The sequence below is a fragment of the Cornus florida genome, unplaced genomic scaffold (assembly GCF_030987335.1).
Source record: "Cornus florida cultivar Cherokee Brave unplaced genomic scaffold, ASM3098733v1 CherokeeBrave_3.0.0_Hap2_Chr01, whole genome shotgun sequence".
Taxonomy (NCBI): domain Eukaryota; kingdom Viridiplantae; phylum Streptophyta; class Magnoliopsida; order Cornales; family Cornaceae; genus Cornus; species Cornus florida.
The window spans coordinates 14,750,124-14,770,831 of record NW_026775571.1 but is presented as its reverse complement, the minus strand read 5'-3'; the positions used below and the strand labels follow the sequence as shown (position 1 = coordinate 14,770,831).

Sequence of the window (20,708 nt, the reverse complement as noted above, 5' to 3'; positions counted from 1 at the left end):
CCACTTTCTCAAGCACACAACGAAGAGCCATCAATAATGGGTGCCTTGTATGGACTGAACGGCGGCGATGGATGCTTTCGGGAGGTTGGATTGAGCTACTGCGGTTGATAGAACAGTCCGTGGTTACCCCTTTATAGTATTTTCTATATCAATTTTGGGGGAACAACCTACCTACTCACAGTGGTATTCCGAAATGACCAACATACCCTTTACTTTGCACTCCATTCAAATTAACACAAATAATACTGTTATAACTACATCTAAACTAGACTCCATTTGAAAAATAAAAGTAATATGTTTTCTAAAATATTAAAAATTTAGTTTTATTATATTGAATCGATAAAAAGTAAATCATTATATTATTATTAGCTCATTAGTATTAAATTTGATAATTCATTCACTACTAATACAATAAAATTTTCATAATTTTCATAAAAAGTTAGATTCTAAAAAATGGCCAATATTTTAGGATGAAATAATATTAAAATTCTAAATTAATAGACTCCTATATCAATTATACTACCGTATCAAAACTATACTCCTGCATCAAATCAGTTATTCTTAACTAAACAACCATTATTCATTTTATAATATTTATCAAATCAGTTATTCCTAACTAAACAACCATTATTCATATTATAATATTAATCAACTTCACACATATTTTAATATTAATAATTTACTTCGCCTCTTTCTATTGGATAGCCAGATCAAAAACAATAAATTTAGGCTCAAGAATGAACTATATCGGATTTAAAACAAAGAAGTTATGGTTATTTGAAGATGGAGCAAAAGAAAAAATAATTAAAAAAATAATAATTAGGTGGGTGTACAATCATCCAGGAAGGGTGAACGATAGAACGAGTGCCCAAAGAGGGTGATCAATCACCCATGCACCAAAAAGTGCAAAAACCTCCCTTGTCTAAGGCCTTAGGCACCTCATTAGTACCAAACAAGGTCCAAAGCGCCACCGAAACCCTTCCCGAATATCCTGCAAACATCTGAAAGTGATCAAAGGTCCGTGAATCATGGCATAGACAAATGTGATCCAAATGAATAAGTGCAACATACATTGAAATGTGCATTAAAGATGAAACTCACACATTGGAAATAAAATGGTCTTATGGCCTCAAATACGTCATATTGAATTCACTTACACTTGCATACTCTAAAAATAATACACGAGATTACGACCACAAAAAATAGAAGTGCAACATAGGAATTGAATTCCCAAGATATACATGAAAGGTTATATACGTATAAAAAATAATAATAATAAATAAATAAATATAAATAAATAAATAAAAAATTATATCCACAATTAAATCAAGGTATATCATAAACTCTAAAAGTCATCTCTGGCAACTCCTTGTTCTGAAAAATGGTTATATAATAGGTGTGAGCGCCACGGCTCAATAGGATGGTGGATTATACAAGTAAAGTGTGTCCTTTGGAATCTCCAAGAACATGCAAGAAATGTTCGGCATCCCAAGGATAAAAGGTCATACAACATAAGATTCTAAGCTCCGTCAAATGAAGGAAATCATACACCCTAACTTTAATCTCCGTAGCATAATAATCTGACTAAACTCAAGTAAATCATATAATCAAATCATGTATCAATCATAACACATCATCAAGAGTATCCATAAACAAATTACAATCCTCAAATGGCACATTATTAAATAATGACCACCACAACACCACAATGGTAATAGAGTCCACATAACTCCATGTATTATGAACTCAACGCAATCCCATGAACTCCACCATGGCTCGACTCACTCAATAAGAATGTCACAATGCAAAATGATAATGCCTATACCAAAAATCATATTCCGCACATTAAAATGAATTGGTGCACTTCCGCACCCTATTGGCCAATATACATAGGGGTTTACAACCCTTAGGCACTGAACCACCCTCTTTAAAACTTGGATAGCATATATCTGTCAAATATGTCATATATGCCATGCATACGCAACCCATAAACCAAATGACAACCATAATGTACCCATTGCCAAGGTGGTACTCACACTATGACCCACACATGATAGAAATTACTCCAATGCATCCCAATGCTAAAATCATGTCTAAATTACTTATGTAGACATTTAATCAAGTTCTTCAAATGTATATAAACACATATATACCCAAATATCCAAATTGTCAACATTCCTCAGAGAGCATGCATAGGCAAAATATATACCAAGTACTCAATTTCCCCCTTTTAGTTCATGCTCATGATGTTGTGTATGGCGCGCAAGAATAGAATGGAATGCAAGTGGAAATGAAAAGAGAATGGAATGGTCATTTTCATTTTATTGTTTGGTTGCAAATATGAAATGTGTAGGAATGAAATTATAATAATTATTTCATTGTTTGGTTGAACAAATTTAAAATTTAGAATATAATGAATTTCAAAATTGAATTATGTAAAATACCGTTCTTTGTGACAAGTAAGTTAAATTAACAAAATAAACATTCTTTTATACATTTTTAAAAGAAATGGCAGAAGTAGTAGATGGCGGTGACAATGGTGGTGGACGTGAAAAGTGATAGTGGTGTAGGTGGTGGTTGTGATGGAAGGCAACGATGGTGTTAGCAAAAGGCGGTGGCAATAGCATTTGTGGTAGTGGTGGAACGTGTCAGTGGTGTAGGTGATGATGGCGGAAGGCAGTGGTGCAAGTGGTTGTGGTGTAAGGCGGCAACGGTGTATGTGGCGGTGGAAGGTGACGGTAGTGGCAGAAGTCGATGGAGGTGGAAGAAGGCGGTGGTGATTGAGGTGTCTATAGTGGTGGTGATGGTGAACACAGTGGCAGTGGTGGGTGTAATAGTGATGGTGGTGGAGGCGGCAGTCGGGGAAGTCAGTGGTGGAGGCGGCGGTGATGGAAGGTGGTGGAGGCGGCAACAATGGTGGCGATGGAAGTGACGGTGGTGAAAGGCAATGGAGGAGGCAATAGTGAAAGGCAATGGGATCGTGCTAAAAGATGGTAGTGGTAGTGGTGGAAGGAAATTGATTAGAGCCTTCCCAGCTCAGTTATTAAGCGCTGCTGATGTGAAGGACTTTAGACCTATTAGTTTGTTGGGATGCATTTACAAACTAACAGCTAAAGTCCTTGCTTTGAGATTGAGGGAGGTTTTGGATGATGTTATTTCGATGTCTTAGAACGCTTTCATAGGTGGGCGTCAGATTCTGGATTTTACTCTTATTACCAGTGAGTGTGTGGATGATAGGTTGAAGAGTGGTGTTCCAGGGGTTCTGTTTAAGCTGGGTGTAGAGAAAGCTTATGACCATGTCAATTGGAACTTTTTGTTATATATGTTGGAAAGGATAGGTTTTGGAGAAAAATGGAGAAGATGGATTGAGTTCTTCATTTCTTCAGCGAGATTCTCGGTGTTGGTTAATGGGTCTCCGACGGGCTTTTTTAGTAGCTCGTGAGGTTTGAGCCGGGGGATCCTCTCTCCCCATTCCTGTTCGTTATTGTTACAGAGGCGCTCAGTCAGTTAATGGGGAGGGCCGTGGAGTTGGGCTTCATCAGGCAGTTTCGGGGTTGAAAGTGAATGTAGGGAAGAGTGCCCCGATTCCAGTGGGGGAGGTTCAGGATATGGAGGAGTTAGCTTCTGCACTTGGTTGTGGAGTTAGTTCCTTTCCGATTTCTTATTTAGGTTTGCCTTCGGGGGCTTCTGCAAGGATTGTGGGTGCTTGGGATTCGGTGGTGGAGAGGGTGGAGAGGAGGCTTGCTAGGTGGAAGAAGCAGTATCCATCAAAAGGAGGGGGGGTTACCTTGTTGAAGAGCACTTTGTCGAGCCTACCTGCTTATTTCTTATCCCTCTTCCAGATTTCGTCGACAGTTGTTGCGTCGATTGAGAGGCTACAGAGGAACTTCTTATGGGGAGATTTAGGGGACTAATTTAAGTATCATCTTGTTCGTTCGGAGCAGGTGTGTAGGCCCATCCAGACCGGAGGAATAGGGATTAAGAGGTTATTGCACTTCAACAGGGCTCTTCTTGGGAAGTGGCTATGGAGGTTTGGTATTGAACGTAACTGGTTATGAAGGAGAGTTAACTTGTGCCGATTTGGGGAGGAGATGGGGGGTGGTGCTCATATATGGGAAGGATCTCTGGAGGAGTTGGTGCTTGGAAAGTCATTCGAAATGGTTGGAACGAGTTTTCTAAGCATATCAGATTCAAGGTTCAGGATGGTAGGGAGATTCGATTCTAGGAGGATGTTTGGTGTGGTGATCATACTTTAGCAGGCCTCTTCCCTATACTGTTTAGGATTGTTGTCAACAGACATGCATCGGTTGCTAACTCCTATCGTCTTGATAGCTGGAGGATGACCTAGGATGTGCTGTTTGCGAGATTTTCAAGATTGGGAGCTGGATGATGTTTCTAATTTTTTGGAGTTATTCTATAGCCACAAGATTCGTGGAGGAGGTAGGATTCGCTTGTTTGGGTTCCTTCTGCTAAAGGAAGTTTTAATGTGAAATCGTACTTTGGATGCCTTTGGGATCCGGCCGGGATTACGTTTCCGTGGAAGGCAATGTGGCACATCAAGGCACCGTTAAAAGTGGCGTTCTTTGCGTGGATAATGGTGTGAGGCAAAATTTTGACGCTTGACAACTTGAGGAGGAGAAATCATATTACTATTAACTGGTGTTGTATGTGTAAGTGTAATGAAGAGACGGTGGATCATCTTCTTTTGCATTGTCTAGTGACTTTTGATTGCTTAAGTCTTTTGTTCAGCCTTTTCGGAGTTTCCTAGGTCATGCATAGATCTACGAGAGGTTTGATAGACACTCGAAGAGGGAGACGTATGGGATCTCAAGCTCGAGGGTATTGGAGGATGGCGCCTTTATACCTTTGGTGGTCTTTGGGGAAGGAACGTAATAGTAGATCTTTTGAAGGAGTGGAGTCTTCGGTTGCTATAGTTAAGTCTTTTGTTATTAGCTCTCTCTTTTGTCTTCGGTAGCTGACTCGTTTGTCCACTGTATATCCTTTCCAAGCCTCTAACATATCTATTGTGGACCCCAAAACAACACAATCCTCACCAAAAATAACCAGGAACATAGACCAAACATCCCTTGCCACCAGGCAGTACACTAGAAGACTATTCACTGATTTTCCGACCCCCTATGCATGCAACACCAATTCACCATGATTTGACGTCTCCTTCTGAGGTTATCAAGAGTAAGAATACTTCTAAGGGCAACAGTCCAAGTGAAAAAAGTCACCTTCAATGAGGCTTTAGTCTTCCAAATAGCTTTCCATAGGAAAATGGAACTTAGACAATTCAAGAGACTTTGGTAAAACGACATAACCTCAAACGCCCCTCTCGAGGTTCCCTTCCACACCACAATATCCATACCCACGCCGTCCATCACCTACTTATATAGATCAAACCCAAGAAATCTAAGACCTCCAATAGCGCCCAATCATTAAAATTGCACATCCCATACCACTCTCCAATAATCAAGCCGATAATGGTTGGCAACCACAGCAAGATTATTCACAAAGATCCTGACAAGGCGAGGAAACCTATGAGCCAACACAAGGTCCCCCCCACACCAATGATATTCCCAAAATCTGACATTTCTCCCATTCCGAACTCTGAATCAAAAAAGTTTGGAAGACTCATAGCAACTTTTCCAAATAAATTTCCAAGAACCCACACTTGCAAATGCCCTCATCTCCTTAGAGGACCACCCTCCATAACTAGTATACAAATTTAAGCTTAAATAAATCCCAAACACTAAAACCTAACAAAAATAAAATCTTTTGCGACTTTTATTTCTTTTTTACTTTCAAATATAGGTATAAAAACATGTATCATGCCGAAACCTTAATCAATCAAACCAATCAAAAATTCAATCAATTTATACCAAATATGAACCCAAAAATTTCATGATCTTTAAACTTCGATAAAAATTAAAGATCAATTATATGTTTCAAAGTTTGTATATTTATTCTGTTGGTAATAAATTCAATGAATAATGTGCAATAAATTCGTTTAACTCGACACAAATATAATATAGCCTAAGTTGTGTTAAATTGAAAAAAAAAAAAAAAAAAAAAAACAAATCTATCAGTTATTAATTCTAGTGGAAATACAACTATTTCTTCTTCTTTTTTTATAAGTAAAATGAATTAGAAAGTGTTCAAACCGGGAATGTGTCCCAAGAGCTATACAGAGGGCGAAGCCAGAGACTAGGTCCTAAGGACCCACAAAACCCAAAAAAATCAATAAGCTCATCAATGGATGTACAACTTCTCCCAAAAACCCAACTAAAAATAGAGCAAATAATATGAAACTTCAAGGACCCTAAGGAAGATTCCACCCATTCAAAAGATCTTCTATTTCGCTCCTTTCATAAGCACCAGGGGAACCACCCTCCAACACTCACAAGCGTGCACTCCCACACTATAGCGTCGACAAACGTCAATCAAACCCCTCGAGGACTGAGGCATAACCCAATGGACGTCGAAAATGCCAAAGATTAGGCTCCAACAGTCGTCTTGTACTGGGAAATGCAAAAGGTGATCCACAGACTCGCCACTCCTCTTGGACAAACAACACCAATTGATTGTAATCTGTCTTCTCTTTCTCAAATTATCCAAGGTCAAAATCTTGCCCTAAACAACAGTCCAAAGAAAGAAGGCCACTCTGAGTTGAGGGGAGCCTTAGAACACCACACCGTATTCGAAGAGAAATTAGAATCACGAAAACCAGATAGACAACCGAATAAGGAACGAACCTCGAACCTCCCCTAAAAGGAAGGCACCCAAACTAGAGAGGTTGTGCCACTACCATCTACCTCCTGTCCATATAACAACTCCAATAAACCTACAACCTCTACAAACTCCCAATCTTGAAAGGAACGCCTAAAACGCACATCCCGCACAAGCCTACCATTATCGAGCCAATATCAGTCTGCCACCAAAGCCTGTTTATCCACGGCAATCCGGAAAAGTCGGGGAACGGAAGAGCCAATGGGTGATCACCACACCATAAATCCTCCCATTGCCATCCCATACCTAGAATCTAATATGCTTAGAAAATATATACCATCCTTTACGAATGAATTTCCAAACACCCACACCTCCAGCAAATCTGACCGGATTCAAGGACCAACCGCCTCTCTCATCCCCATAGCGACACACAACCACCTTCCTCCAAAGACGATGGCGCTCCCTACCAAATCTCCAAAACAACTTTCCCAAAACAACCCTGTTGAAGAGGCCAACCTCCTAATACCTAAACCTCCTAATGGAATTAGCTTGCACACTTGATCCCAATGAACAAGATGATACTTGAACTTGTCCACCCCAAAGGAAGTTTCGTTGAAGTCTTTGAATCATTTCAACTACCAACACGAGAATTTGAAAAGCAGAAAGAAAGTAGGTAGACTCAATAGTGTACTCTTCAAAAGGCTTCCCACTAGCCAGTCTCCTTTCAAATCTCTCAATCACAGGATCCCACCCTCCTTGACAGAGCACCCAATGGCAAACCCAAAAAGGAGATAGGAAAAAAGCCCACCCAACACCCAAGAACTGCAACAAGAGATGCGGTACCCTGAACCTCCCCTAAAGGTACAAGCATGCTTTTTCCTACATTAATTTTCAACCCAAAAACTACCTGGAAACAAACCACAAATATCTTAGTTAGGCTACATCAGCATTACAAAAAACCAAGGTATCATCCACAAACAATAAATAAGAGGTCTCTATCTGATGACCCAAGTCTCTACGGACCCTAAAGCCCCTAATAAATCCCAAATCCACTACCCTTCCTAGCAACCTAATAGAAACGGAGATAGAGGATCACCCTGTCTCAAACCCCGAAAGCTACCAAAAAAAACCTGTAGTACATCCATTCACTAGAACAAAGAATCTAACGGAGGAAATATAAGCCTCAATCCACCTCCTCTATCTCTCTCCAAAACCCAACCTCCCTAGCAGATACAGCAGAAAGCTCAACTGACAAGATCATACACCTTCTCGATATCAAGCTTGCACAGAACTTCCGGTTCACCACTGCTCTGCCTAAAATTCACACACTGGCAATAAGAACAAAGTTAAGAATTTGTCAACCGCCAACAAAAGCGTTTTGAGATTCTGAAATAACCCCATCTAGTGTTGGTCCTTGGTTAAGATTTTCTTTTTAGTGAGGGTATGCCCTTGCTTGAATTATTGTACTATATTGTTCATTTGAATATACTCCTTCATTTAGGAAAAAAAAAAAACCCCGTCTAGTCTCATTCTCAAAGCAAAGACTTTAGCACTAAGCTTATAAATACACCCCACAAGACTTATTGGTCTAAATCCCTAACATCAGAAGCTCCACCCTTCTTAGGGATGAGGGTAATGAAAGAAACATTCAACGACTTCTCAAACCGCCTGTGAGAATACAACTCCTGAAAAGTGACCATAACCTCATCCCTAACCACTTCCCAACTCTCCAACAAAAATCTCATAGTAAACCTATCCGGTCCCGAAGACTTATCACCATTACAGCTCTTCAACACCCCAACACTTCCTCCTTAGAAAAGGAATCTCTAGCCCATCCCTCTTAAACACAGAGATTGAATCAAAACGAAGGCCACCGAACCTGGGTCTCCAACCAACAGTCTCAGAGTAGAGCCTCTAATAGTAGAAAACAATCCCCCTACATACGTCCTCCTCCCTACACATCTCCACTCCATCCACATAGATCCGCCCAATATGGTTGCAACACCTATTGGCGGCATTAGCGAGCCTACGAAAGAATTTCGTATTGCGGTCTCCCTTTTTGAGCCATAAAGCCCGGGATTTCTACCACCATGAAATCTCCACCATAATGGCAATCTACACCGACTCTGCCTAACTTTCTTCCCTCCAAGAACGTTGAAAATCCACAATACCGTCCAGTAGATCTCTCAGTCAGGGACCTTACAACATTAAAGTCACCACCCACACCAAGGAAGCAACCATAACCACTTCACAAAATTGAATTCCTCCCAAAGCAACTGTCTCTCGCCATCATCCACTGGCCTATACACCCCGAAGAAAGCCCATCTAAAATCTTCCTTCTCCAAACTAAACACGCAAAAGATAGAGAACCTCCCTCTCCAAATATCCACGTGAGTAAACCATCTCCTATCCCACATGACAAGGATACCACCAAAAGGCCCTGAAGCATCCAACGTCATCCATTCCACAAACCTACCTCCCGAAAGGCTCCTGGCCACCCTATCCGACATAGAAGCAATCTTAGTTTCATGTAAGCACACCACATGAGCCCCCCACTTTCTCACCACCAACTTAACCACCCTCCTATTGTCTGGGTCATTTAGACCACGGACATTCCACGAAATAAATCAAAGCGTCATAAGGAAACAAAGTCATTCACCTCCCCTCCACTCCTCCTTCCTTTCTCCCTCACCGACCCCTCCTTCCCCTCATAATTCATGTAACAAATAAGATCATTCACCTCCCTCTCCACTTTCCATGAAGGGGGGTTCTTCCTTCTATTACCCCTCCTTCAGTACTTCTTCTTCACCTCCCCTGCTCTCCCCTCCACAGTCGCATGAAGAAGCGAAATAGCCTGTTCCTTTTTTTCCTTCAAAAGAGACACCCAACAATTCACTAGTGATCCCAATATTGTCCTTCACCTATTCTTTACCTAAGTCAACATTTCCCTGCACCAAACCATCCGACTCCAACCCTTCCGATCTCACCACAGCCAAAGGATCCACCACCCCCAAATTAGGATGACCCTCCTCTACCCACAGAATTAAATGAGGCCCAACCTGTTGGTCCCTCACCCCACTTCCCTCACAAGACTCCAGCCCCACCCCTCCACATCATCTTCACACGACATCTAATCAATAAGGCTATCCCCCCACCTTCCGATCTCACAAATTCCTGGTCATTAATGTAAAACTAAAGTATATGCTTAGACTATGCTTTTTCAACTCCTGAACCAACAAAGTTGCCGACTCGTCGCTAAGGGTGATCTGAATGTCCTTACCAACACAGACTGTCATGTTCTCTAAGGTTCCACACAACCCGTCCACATGAGGCTTCAACACAGTCCCTCCAACCCTTCCACAGAGCTCCGAACTCTCATTCCTTAAGCAAATATGCTCTGATAGCTTCCCCAAAGACCCTCTAGAGAGAGAAGAATGAGCAAAGCAAGAAGAATCAGAGAGAAATCCAGAAGCCCCCAATGTATTCAAATCAACATCTGACCCAAACGACACAGCTAACGTCCGATCCCTTTTTAACGTCGCACAACATTACCCGGAACCAACACAATCACCTCTTCCTCTATTGTCGCCTCCACTACAGGCGATAAAAGTTGAGAAACCCCCCGTCTTCACACCACAAGGAGTAGAAGAAGAAGAAAAGGGAGCAGCAAGAGAGCTCCGAGATTGAGGTAGGGAGAACTTACCACGAGTAGCCGCCAAGCTGTTATAGACGACCCATTTTTGTTTATCCATTATAGACCATCTTCTTCCAACACCTCTGTTGTTGCTCTAGAATCCCACCCTTCCATCCCTAAAATTAGGGCCACCATCATCCGAAGTAGATTCACCAGAATCAACATCGAGCAACCCAAACTTGTTGTCAGATGTCGTCTTTTTGCAACTAACACCGTGCCAGAAAGCTTTCCCCACCCTACCAACGCCGTAAAATTTGGAAATGGCATGCACCCAGTTATCCGTGTCTGCTCTTGACCAGTGCCAATCATCAGAGAAAGTACCCGACACTTCATTCGACCAGCACAATCCTTTCTGCAACGAAGAGTGAGGATGGAATTAGGCTTGCCTTTTATCCTTGGAGCTCCTTCTTCCAACATGGCTGGGCTTTCCACCCTTAGTGGACACTAAAAGACCTTTATTAGGGCCCAGGAAACCACTCTTTCATTTGAGTGGATAATAGGACCTTCAGCAGGTATAAAGTGTTTAAGCCTAAAACAAGAAGCATATCCTTAAGTTCAAGCTTATTGTCACACCCATCAGCACTGGAAGACCTATGGACTTGCCCATAAATAGGCCCATAACATAAAGAAGAAGTCCGAGGCCCAATCCGTTCATTCCCAAGCCCACGATCTGATAAACCCACTTCTGGATTCAATAATATCCCATGCTCACGTGCCTGACCACGTGGGTGATCAGCTGTCCTCCACTCATAACGGGAAGCATCCCAATCCTTGACACATGTATGGCTCGAAGGTCTCGCCTTCAGTCCAACCCCCCCCCCCCCCCCAACCCACCAACTCGCCATCCGAGCATGAACAAAACCCCGTCCCTGACCTTGGTTCCGATCCGTGAGCCAATTCTCTGATCTATATAACCAGGAACAATCCCAGCCCTAAAAAGTGTGAAATCCTTTCTATCCTTCTCCGTTATGGGCTTCAAACCAACACCACTACCAACGGCTTTGTTGTAGGTACAAGAATGGGAGGAATTTCTTCTGTCAAAGAAATCTTAAAAGCCCAACACCTATCCTCCACCATGATGAACTCCGGAATAACACCACTGTCCGCCACCATGATAACGATTCTTTGAGTATCGCTCATTTCATAAGCCTCCACATCCCAAAACCCACCACAAATATCCCCAATTACTACAAAAAGCTTCTGACACCACAAATGCAGAGGAAGCCCATACAAGATAACCCTCCAATGCTTGGATTTCTTTCTCATACCAAACACCAAACATGAAAGCACCAAAGGTTGATGAAGAACTGTGCATCTCCCCATGTCTTCTTTCCCCATCTCAAAACCTTCTGCACTATTTTCCCACAAAAAAAAAAAAAAAAAAACCTTCTGCGCTTCCTTTTACAACGGGAATCTAAAAAGGAGAAGACCGCCTGCTAGAGAAGACACCCTTACCCCACACGAAATCTTCTATGTCTTCGTAGCCCACTCTTCCATCCTTTCTAAAGGCCCCACATCCCCATCAAATCTCCCTACTAAATAGGATTTCAGAGCCGATTCGTGAACAGTGGTGCTGTGATAATCCACCATAATATTCTTTATGAATTTTTAGTCTCAGTAGCTTTGGTCAAATCTCACAGGCAGCTCATTTCCATGAAAAATATGTAGTCCTAATCACAATATGTTATTTTCTTTCTTTTTACTACATATATATATATATATATATATATATATATATATATATATATAACACATTTTTTTAGTTTGCTCAACATATATCATAAGACTTCTTCCATAATAATTTATTTCTATCTATGTTTAATTCCACATCTTAGATATATGTACATATATGCGTGAGTTAGTGTGTGTGAATGAACCACTGAATTTACCACTAACCAAAAATAAATAAACAAACATAGTTTGAATTCATTAACCTTTTATAATTATGTAAAACCCAATTAAAAGTTCTCTCCCTGATATGGATAAATTTATTAGAATTCTTATCATAATTCTCATAACCAAAAGTAAGGCATGATAAAAACTAATGCTAAATACATATAAGAAAACACATTGCAGGGTCTTGGGGTGAAGCTTCCTTATACATCGAAAAGTGGTACTTTGCAGTGGGTTGCTCAGCCGTGGTTGATCGTGATAGGTTACGAAGGGTTGCCCCTTCATCTCTGGTGCCACAAATTGTTCGAAGCCATTGGAGACCTCTGCGGTGGGTTCAGAGGTGTGGAAGTGGATGATCAAGCGAGTGGCGAGCGAGTTCTCCTTTATGTCTCTGCTAGAGCTGTGATGCCGGAGTATGTTATTGAAGACCAACAAGTGGCTTTTAAGATTAATTTCAATGAGGAAACCTCACCTTGCACCCTTCCAAAATCCTTTTATGGGGTTGGTGAGGCTTCCCTCCTAAAAAGCACGGACACGGATACGGGACACGGATACGACACGGCAAATCCAAAAAAATTAGGACATGGACACGACGGGGACACGGCGAATAATATATATATATATATATATGATGTAATACTTTAAAAATTACTGAGTGTTGCTATTTTTCATCAACCTCACAATAAAATAAAATAAAACACAAATCATAACTCACAACTAATAAACTATAAAAGAACAATGTTGTAGAGTTACAAAACTAAATAAAAAACAAGACATTAGAATAATAACTAGTATCATTTAATCATCATTGCAACTTTACTCCAAATACAAAAGCATAGACAAAAAGGACTTTTAACATTCATGACTATTTAACATTCAGGACTTTACTATTTGCACTAAACATTCACAAAAACCTAAAGGCTAGTCCCCAAAAAAGATACAAAAACAAGTCAGTGTACTATCATCTATTCCCATCCATCATTTGACTTAGGACTTTTACCATTTACAATACCAAAAAGGTAGTACAAAACAAAAAAAAAAAAGAACATATCAGCATTCAAAAAAAAAAAAAAATTCCCTTAAGTGTCCGTGCCGTATCTGCGGAGTGTCCGTGCCGTGTCCGTGTCGTGTCCGAAAATTCAAAAAAAATAAAAAATTCTAGACACGTTTTTTGACGTGTCGGAGCGCGTCCGACGCGTGTCCGTGTCTGACACGTGTCGGACACAGATTCTTCGCCTATTTTGGAGTGTCCGTGCTTCCTAGCTTCCCTCCTTATGTCTGATGGAGAGTTCAACGGTGGACGACATCGGCATTTGTAGATTCAATTAAGTACTCAAGGAAAGAGAAGAGCGTTTGCCAACGCACCGGCTGCGAGTGGGGTAATTAGACCTCCGTGGCATGCGCATAACGCCCGTCATCAACGCCATTCAAATCCTCGTTTCGATCGCCTTGAAGACAAGAGCTTTTCATGCAGCGGATTCAAATGGGCGTAAGTTTCGGCTTGTATCTTCTGGGCTGAACAGTAGGCCGTTAGCTAGTCATGGGCCACAAGTCACAAATAAAAGGAATGTTATGCGGGGGGCAAGCAATAAGTTATCCACTTCATTCCTCAATGACAAGCCCAGCCCACAGTTGCCCAAGCCTAGACGAAATAATGATAAGTTAGTCCTCATCACGCTATCTCTGCAATTTTCTGGAACTCGCCGGAGAAGAGGAGATGAATGAAATATAGTGCCGACGATGCTGGTGTTGGATTAGACAAGGTCTTTCGTTATCTACAGTGTTGCGTTGATGCTTCAAATAAGACCCTACCAACTACTACTCGGATAATGGGAAGCAACTTTAAACTTTCATCTCGGGATTCTCACAAAAACAGCCATGTTTATAGATGGTCGAGAAAAGATAAACAGAGATGGACCTCCACTAACCCAGGTATGCACTATGTTATTCATCCCCAGAGCTCCCTTACAGCACCTTCTTTTTCTTCCTCTCTTTCTTGTGGTGCGGTGAGGGGCGACGTTGAGATGTCAATGGAGAAGAGCTGTGTTTTGGTGTGCCTTCGGCACCTGCAGACGAGTATGGGCTGGTTACAGATTGGAAGATTGCCAGCGGATTTGTCACTTCAGGGCAATCTCATCCACTTAATTGTGTAACTCAGGACTTATTAAACGGGGTTTCGGTCCGTCTAGGGAGAGACCTTCACTTTTAGCTGTATAATGAGTCAGCAATGGCTCTGCTCAAAGAACTCCGCCTTTATGTAGCCTTGAAAGGCCTTAATTGCCTGCCGTCTGGAGGGGTTGAGGAGACTAAATTGGTCAGATTCTGACCACAATACAGATTCTGACTCGTTTAAAGAGTCATTCGATTTTGAAGGGATTGTGATGAGGAGGTGGCTACAGATCTGGTTTCCATCCAACAAGTCGGCTGCAACGAGTTTGTCCCTTGGCTGGAGAATGATTTTTCTAAAGTGATAGAGGATGAACCATTGGCAATTGAGAGACTTGGTTGTTCAGAAACAGATGTTGACTTGGGTAAGGACTAGATGATTGAAAACATATGAGCTGCTAGTGAGTTGTTGGGTGTTTCTTCAGAGGGGAATAGTGACCAGACACTATCCATTCTTCAAGCAATAGTGGAAGGAAGAGAAGTAGTTGTGACTGAAGAGGTAGTGAACACGAGGCCTATATCATCAAGATCAAGAATCTTATCTTTGAAGTCAATTATGAAGGGAAGAAAGGGGTGGTGAAGGAGAGGGGAAGGACTAGGAGTCGGACTTCGACGAAGGGAGGAGGTGAGATCATTTTATCTGGTTTTTAATGAAGCTACAAATTATTACTTGAATGTTCGTGGTCTCAATGACCTGAATAAAAGGAGGGTGGTAAAGGTAGCTTTAAGGAAGTGGGTGGCCAAAGTTGTTTGTTTGCAAGAAACAAAGTTGGCATCCATTTCTAATGGGGTGGTTAGGAGTTTGTGGGGAAGAAGGTTTGTGGAATGGGGGGTCTTGAATGCTACAGGTACTTCGGGCAGTATCTTAGTTATATGGGATTGTAGATGGTTGTCTCGATTGGATGTGTGGGTGGGGAGATTCTCAGTGTCATGCAACTTCAAATAGGAAGAGGACAATTTCAGATGGGTTTCCACTCGGGTCTATCAGCCAGTTGTTGATATTGATCTGCCTTTTTTCTGGGAGGAGCTAAACCATGCTCAAGAAATGTGGTCTCTTCCTTGGTGTTTGGGTGGAGATTTCAATTCTGTTAGATTCCCATTACAGAGGTCCACAGGAGGAAGGAGGTCTTATAAAATGGATCAGTTTTTTGATTTCATTGACGAGCATCTTCTCATTGATCTACCAATGGAAGACACAGCCTATACATGGTCAAATGGCAATGACCCAATCACTTTTTCAAGGCTGGATCGTTTCTTGATTTCTGGGGAGTGGGAAGAGAAATTCTCAGATGTCGTTCAAGCACTTTTAGCACGGGTCACATCTGATCATGTTCCTCTGGTTTTGGATTGTGGAGGTATGTGTTCTCAAAGGTCTCCGTTTCAATATAAGAATATATGGCTAAGAGCGGAGGACTTCCAAGGGAAAGTTCAGTCTTGGTGGGAGGGAGTTATTGTTACAAGCTCGTCTAGCTACGAAGTTGAAGGCTCTCAAATTCGATCTTAAGAAGTAGAATAAAGATGTTTTTGGGAACCTTGAATGGAGGAAGCATTGAGTCCTTGCTGACTTTTATGAGATTGATCGCCTACAAGAGGCGGGTGGGAATGTGGAGTTTTTGCGTTCTAGAAGAGCTTCTTCTCAAGCAGCTCTTGCTGAGATTGCTAGTATGGAGGAGATATCATGGCAACAAAAATCCTGGACTCTTTGGCTAAAAGAGGGAGATCGTAATACAAAAGTTTTTCACAAACTCGCTAATGCCCATAAAAGAAGTAATCATATAGGACGTATACGGGTGGAAGGTGTAGAGATGTTAAGTGAGGAAGATGTGTGAAATGGGAAAGATGTGTGAAATGGGAAAGCTTTTCTTAGAGGACGGCAAATTATTGATTCAGTTCTTATTACAGGCAAATGTGTGGACTCTAGATTGAGAAGTGATGTTCCCGGAGTCTTGTGCAAACTAGACATTGAGAAAGCATATAATCATGTGAATTGGAATTTCCTACTTTATTTGCTTCAGATAATGGGGTTTGGAAGTAAATGGAGGAAATGGATAGAGAAATGCCTCTCGTCCGTCAAGTTCTTTGTTCATGTGAACAGGCCTCCTGCTAGTTTCTTTGGGTGTTCTCGGGGTTTAAGACAAGGAGATCCCGTGTTATCTTTCCTTTTTCTTACTATTATGGAGGGCTTAAGCAGACTTATGCAAAGGGCAGAGAATCTTGATCTTATTAAGGGCTTTATGGTGGGAAGAGATCCAATCCATCAGATGGAGGTCTCTCATTTACTTTTTGCGGATGACACCCTCGTTTTCTGTGATGCTGATGTCTCTCAGCTTAGATATTTGAGGTGCATCTTAGCCTATCTTCAGACTATCTCTGGTCTGAAGGTTAATGTGGCTAAAAGTGTGCTTGTTCTAGTTGGAGATGTTCAGGATATCTCATCTTTAGCGGCAGTCCTTGGATGTAGGGTGAGTTATTTTCCAATTTCATATTTGGGTTTGCCTTTAGGGGTTTCCTCTAGAACGGTAGGGAGTTGGGACCCTGTGATTGATAGCTATGCGAAGAGATTGGCAGGATGGAAAAAGCAATACTTGTCTAGGGGTGGGAAAGTTACGCTTATAAAGAACACTTTTTTTTTATTTTTTTGATAAAACAGACAAAAATTCCATTAAAAAAACGCTATAGAAAAGGGGAGCGAACCCTTCACAAACATAAAGAAACGGGCACCATAGATTCCTCTACAAATGCAAGTTTTCTACAAGCTCTAAAATAGTTACAGTACAGGAGTAACTTTTTCCGTTTACCCAGAAATAAAGGGAGTGTAAAATATTCAATTTGAGTACCCAAATAGGGGGCTCTACTCCTTTAAAGGCTCTCAAATTTCTTTCGCGCCATAACCCCCACCATATACAAAGTGGAGTAGATCTCCACGCGTCTCTGACTCTTCTAAGCACTTGCCGCCCTCTCCCCGCTTCAACCATCCCTTTTGTGTCTTTTGAAATAATCCAATTCACCCCATACATAGCTAAAAACATAACCTAAATATCCCATGCTATAGGGCAATGCAGTAACAGACGATTAACAGATTCCCCCTCCTTCTTGCACATATAACATCGGTTCACTACAATTTGACGTCTTCTCCTTAGGTTGTCCATAGTAAGAATACTTCCAAGAGACGCCGTCCATGTGAAGAAAGCCACCTTAATTGGAGCTGAAGTTTTCCACATAACTTTCCAAGGAAAGGTCGAATGAATACACTCCGAAAGACTTCGAAAAAATGACCTTACCTCAAAAACTCCACTTAAGTTTCCCTCCCACACCATCCTATCACTACCCTCTCCCTCCACCTCTTGGTTGTACAGTAAAGCCATCAAATCAGTAATCTCCCTCAGTTCCCAGTCATTAAAATTTCTGCGAAAAATCACATCCCAAGTTACTCTCCCATTATCAAGCCGGTAATAGTTAGCAACCATAACATTCTTATCCACAACAATCCTAAACAAACGATGGAATCTTTTCGCCAACGCTATATCCCCACACCACAAGTCCTTCCAAAACCTAACAAACCTCCCATTCCCGACTCTAAATCTGATCCGTTAAGAGAACTCATCCCAACCCTTCCTAATACCTTTCCACACACCCAGACCCGCAGAAGTTGACGACCCACAAACCAGCCCTCTCACATCCAAATCTCCATAGCCACTTCCCAAGCAAAGCTTTGTTCACCCATTCCAGATTACAGATCCCCAACCCACCTTTCTTTATGGGTGTACACATTGTCTCCCATTTCACTAGATGATACTTAAACTCCTCTCCCATGCCTCCCCACAGAAAATTCCCCTGAATTTGATTAAGCTTCCTTTCCACTTTTCTGGGCAAAGGAAATAAGGACTTCTAATAAGTAGGCAGATTGGAAAGGGTGCTTTTCAGTAAGGCTAATTTTCCACCTTTTGACAAGTACTGCTTTTTCCACCCCGATAGTCTCTTTTGGAAGCACTCAACAACTGGATCCCACACTGCCACCCTCCTCACCGAAGATCCCAAAGGCAATCCCAAATACGAGATCAGTAAAATATCCACCCCACAACCCAAAATATCAGCAAGCTCTTGGGTCTGCGGCACCTCTCCCACTGGGACAATAACCCTTTTCCTTGCATTGATTTTCAGCCCTGAAACCACTTGGAAAAATGCCAGAACACATTTCAGATGTCTCATCTGAGTAACACGCGCATCACAAAACACTATGGTATCGTCTGCAAATAGCAAGTGTGAAATAGCAATCTGATTTGTGTTGAACCCTACTGCAAAGCCAAGAATGAACCCCAAAATTTCCGCCCTTTTCATAAGCATGCTAAAAGCTTCCATCACAATAATAAATAGGAAGGGGGAGAGTGGATCTCCCTGACGTATTCCTCTAATGCTCTCAAAGAAACCTGCTGGAGACCCATTCACTAAAATAGAGAACCTCGACAGTGAAAAATCCATCTTCTCCATTTGGAACCAAACCCCATCCTCTCTGATAATACATCAAGAATTGCCAGTTTACATGCTCAAAGGCTTTTTGAATGTCCAACTTACATATAATCCCCGGAACACCACTCTTAATTCTCGCATCAATACATTCGCTGGCAATTAACACCGGGTCAAGAATTTATCTTCCTCCTACAAAAGCATTTTGGGATTCCAATATAACACCATCTAAGACCTTTTAACGGCCTCCAAGTGACAGATTCAGTAAACAAATTCTGAGAGTACTCTACGAAACCTGTTCAGATATCATCTTCATTTGAAACCATAACCCATCCAAAATAATTCTCCCAATGCAATTCCCTCTTCTATGAGCATTCGTTAAGTGATGAAAAAAAATTTGTATTTCAATCCCCTTCTTTAAGCCACAATGCTCTAGATTTTTGTCTCCACGATATTTCCTCCATTTTCACTCCTTCAAATTGCACCTTACACTCTTCCCTTCTACTTCTGTCAAAATCATTCAGTCCCTCCATTCCTTTTTTCCTATCCAGATCTGATATCTCAATGAGTAGACGATTTTTTCTCCACTCTAACATCCCAAAAACCTCTTTGTTCCATACTTTAATGTCAGCCTTTAGTCTTTTTAATTTTTTTGCAAGTTGATAGCTGGGACTTCCCATTAAGACACAACTACACCACCAGTTCTTCACCTTTTCTTGAAAATCATCCACACAAAACACATATTCTCGAATCTGAATAGGGATCTTCCTCTCCTAATTCCTCCACAGTCCGGCAGAATGGGAACATGATCCGATACAGCCCTAGCACAAGCCACCTGCGACACACCTGGGAACATTTTCTCCATTTCCACTGATAGTAAAAATCTATCTAGCCGAGACATGACAGGAGAGTCACGCCCACTAGCCCATGTGTAGAGACCTCCCTCCATCAGCAAGTCTAGCAAGCAATGCTCCTCCACAAAATCAGAAAAATCAATCATTGCAATATCCATAGGCCTCCTTGAAGATCACTCATGCGGCTTGAGAACAGCATTGAAATCCCCCCCAATACACCAAGGGGCATCCCATTTTCTTCTTCTTCTACTTAGTTCCTTCCACAACCCTCTCCTTTCCATATCATCTATGGGCCCGTAAACCCCAAAGAAGAACCACATAGACCCATCTTCTTCAATCTTAAACAGGATGAATAATGAAAATCTCCCTTTCCACACCTCCATCTTTAAGACCCACCTTCTGTCCCAAAACACAGCGATACCCCCGGCCATCCCTATTGCATCAATAGCCTCCCATTCCACAAATCTAACCCCCCCCCCCCCTCTCCCACCACAAAAAAACCTTTTCATAACCTTGCCCTCGGCAACATCCAACTTAGTCTCCTGCAAACAGACCACTTGAGCCTTCAGTTCCTAATCAACGCCTTCACCACCCTCCTTTTGTTCCGGTCATTTAATCCCCGAACATTCCATGATACAATGTTTAGCTTCATTAAAACATCTTCAACCCTCCACCTCCCCTTCCCCCCCCCCCCCCTCTTCTCCCTCCCTTCTCCACTCCTTCACTCATAATTAATACCTGAAAAAAGTCTGTTTAGCTCCCTCACCCCTTTTGGATTGGGCCCAATTTTCTTTTTCTTCCCCACCAACAACCCCCCCCCCCCCCCAACACTCATCTTCCACTTCTTGAAATATACCCTTAATTTTCTTATTATCCCCTTCCCAAGTTAGCCCAAAAGCTTGCTC

The 20,708-nt window shown here is 41.8% G+C and overlaps 2 protein-coding genes across 3 annotated transcripts in view; one reads left to right on the top strand and one right to left on the bottom strand.

Moving 5' to 3' along the window:
* Nucleotides 1-644: 644 nt before the first annotated feature.
* The window catches only part of LOC132292465 (cysteine proteinase inhibitor 3-like), a 40,348-nt gene continuing 20,284 nt past the window's right edge, over nt 645-20,708 (bottom strand). Inside the window, exon 4 of one of the 2 annotated variants that reach the window (XM_059790377.1) lies at nt 645-1,001. The gene's annotated coding sequence lies outside the window, so the exon portion shown is untranslated. The remainder of the gene's footprint in view (nt 1,002-20,708) is intronic. The other variant, XM_059790368.1, reaches the window with a different exon arrangement.
* LOC132269503 (uncharacterized) lies at nt 2,948-3,914 on the top strand. Its single transcript, XM_059770717.1, has 3 exons — nt 2,948-3,080; nt 3,183-3,411; nt 3,494-3,914. Exons 1-3 carry the CDS (start codon nt 2,948-2,950, stop codon nt 3,912-3,914), a joined length of 783 nt encoding a protein of 260 aa, XP_059626700.1.

What these genes read in the sequence shown, in the direction of transcription:
- LOC132269503 (XM_059770717.1), top strand. Translation starts at nt 2,948, where the DNA reads ATGGAGGAGGCAATAGTGAAAGGCAATGGGATCGTGCTAAAAGATGGT. An exon ending in GAAGGACTTTAGACCTATTA is followed by an intron (nt 3,081 to 3,182) that starts GTTTGTTGGGAT and finishes ACGCTTTCATAG; the next exon opens with GTGGGCGTCAGATTCTGGAT. An exon ending in TTCTCGGTGTTGGTTAATGG is followed by an intron (nt 3,412 to 3,493) that starts GTCTCCGACGGG and finishes TTATTGTTACAG; the next exon opens with AGGCGCTCAGTCAGTTAATG.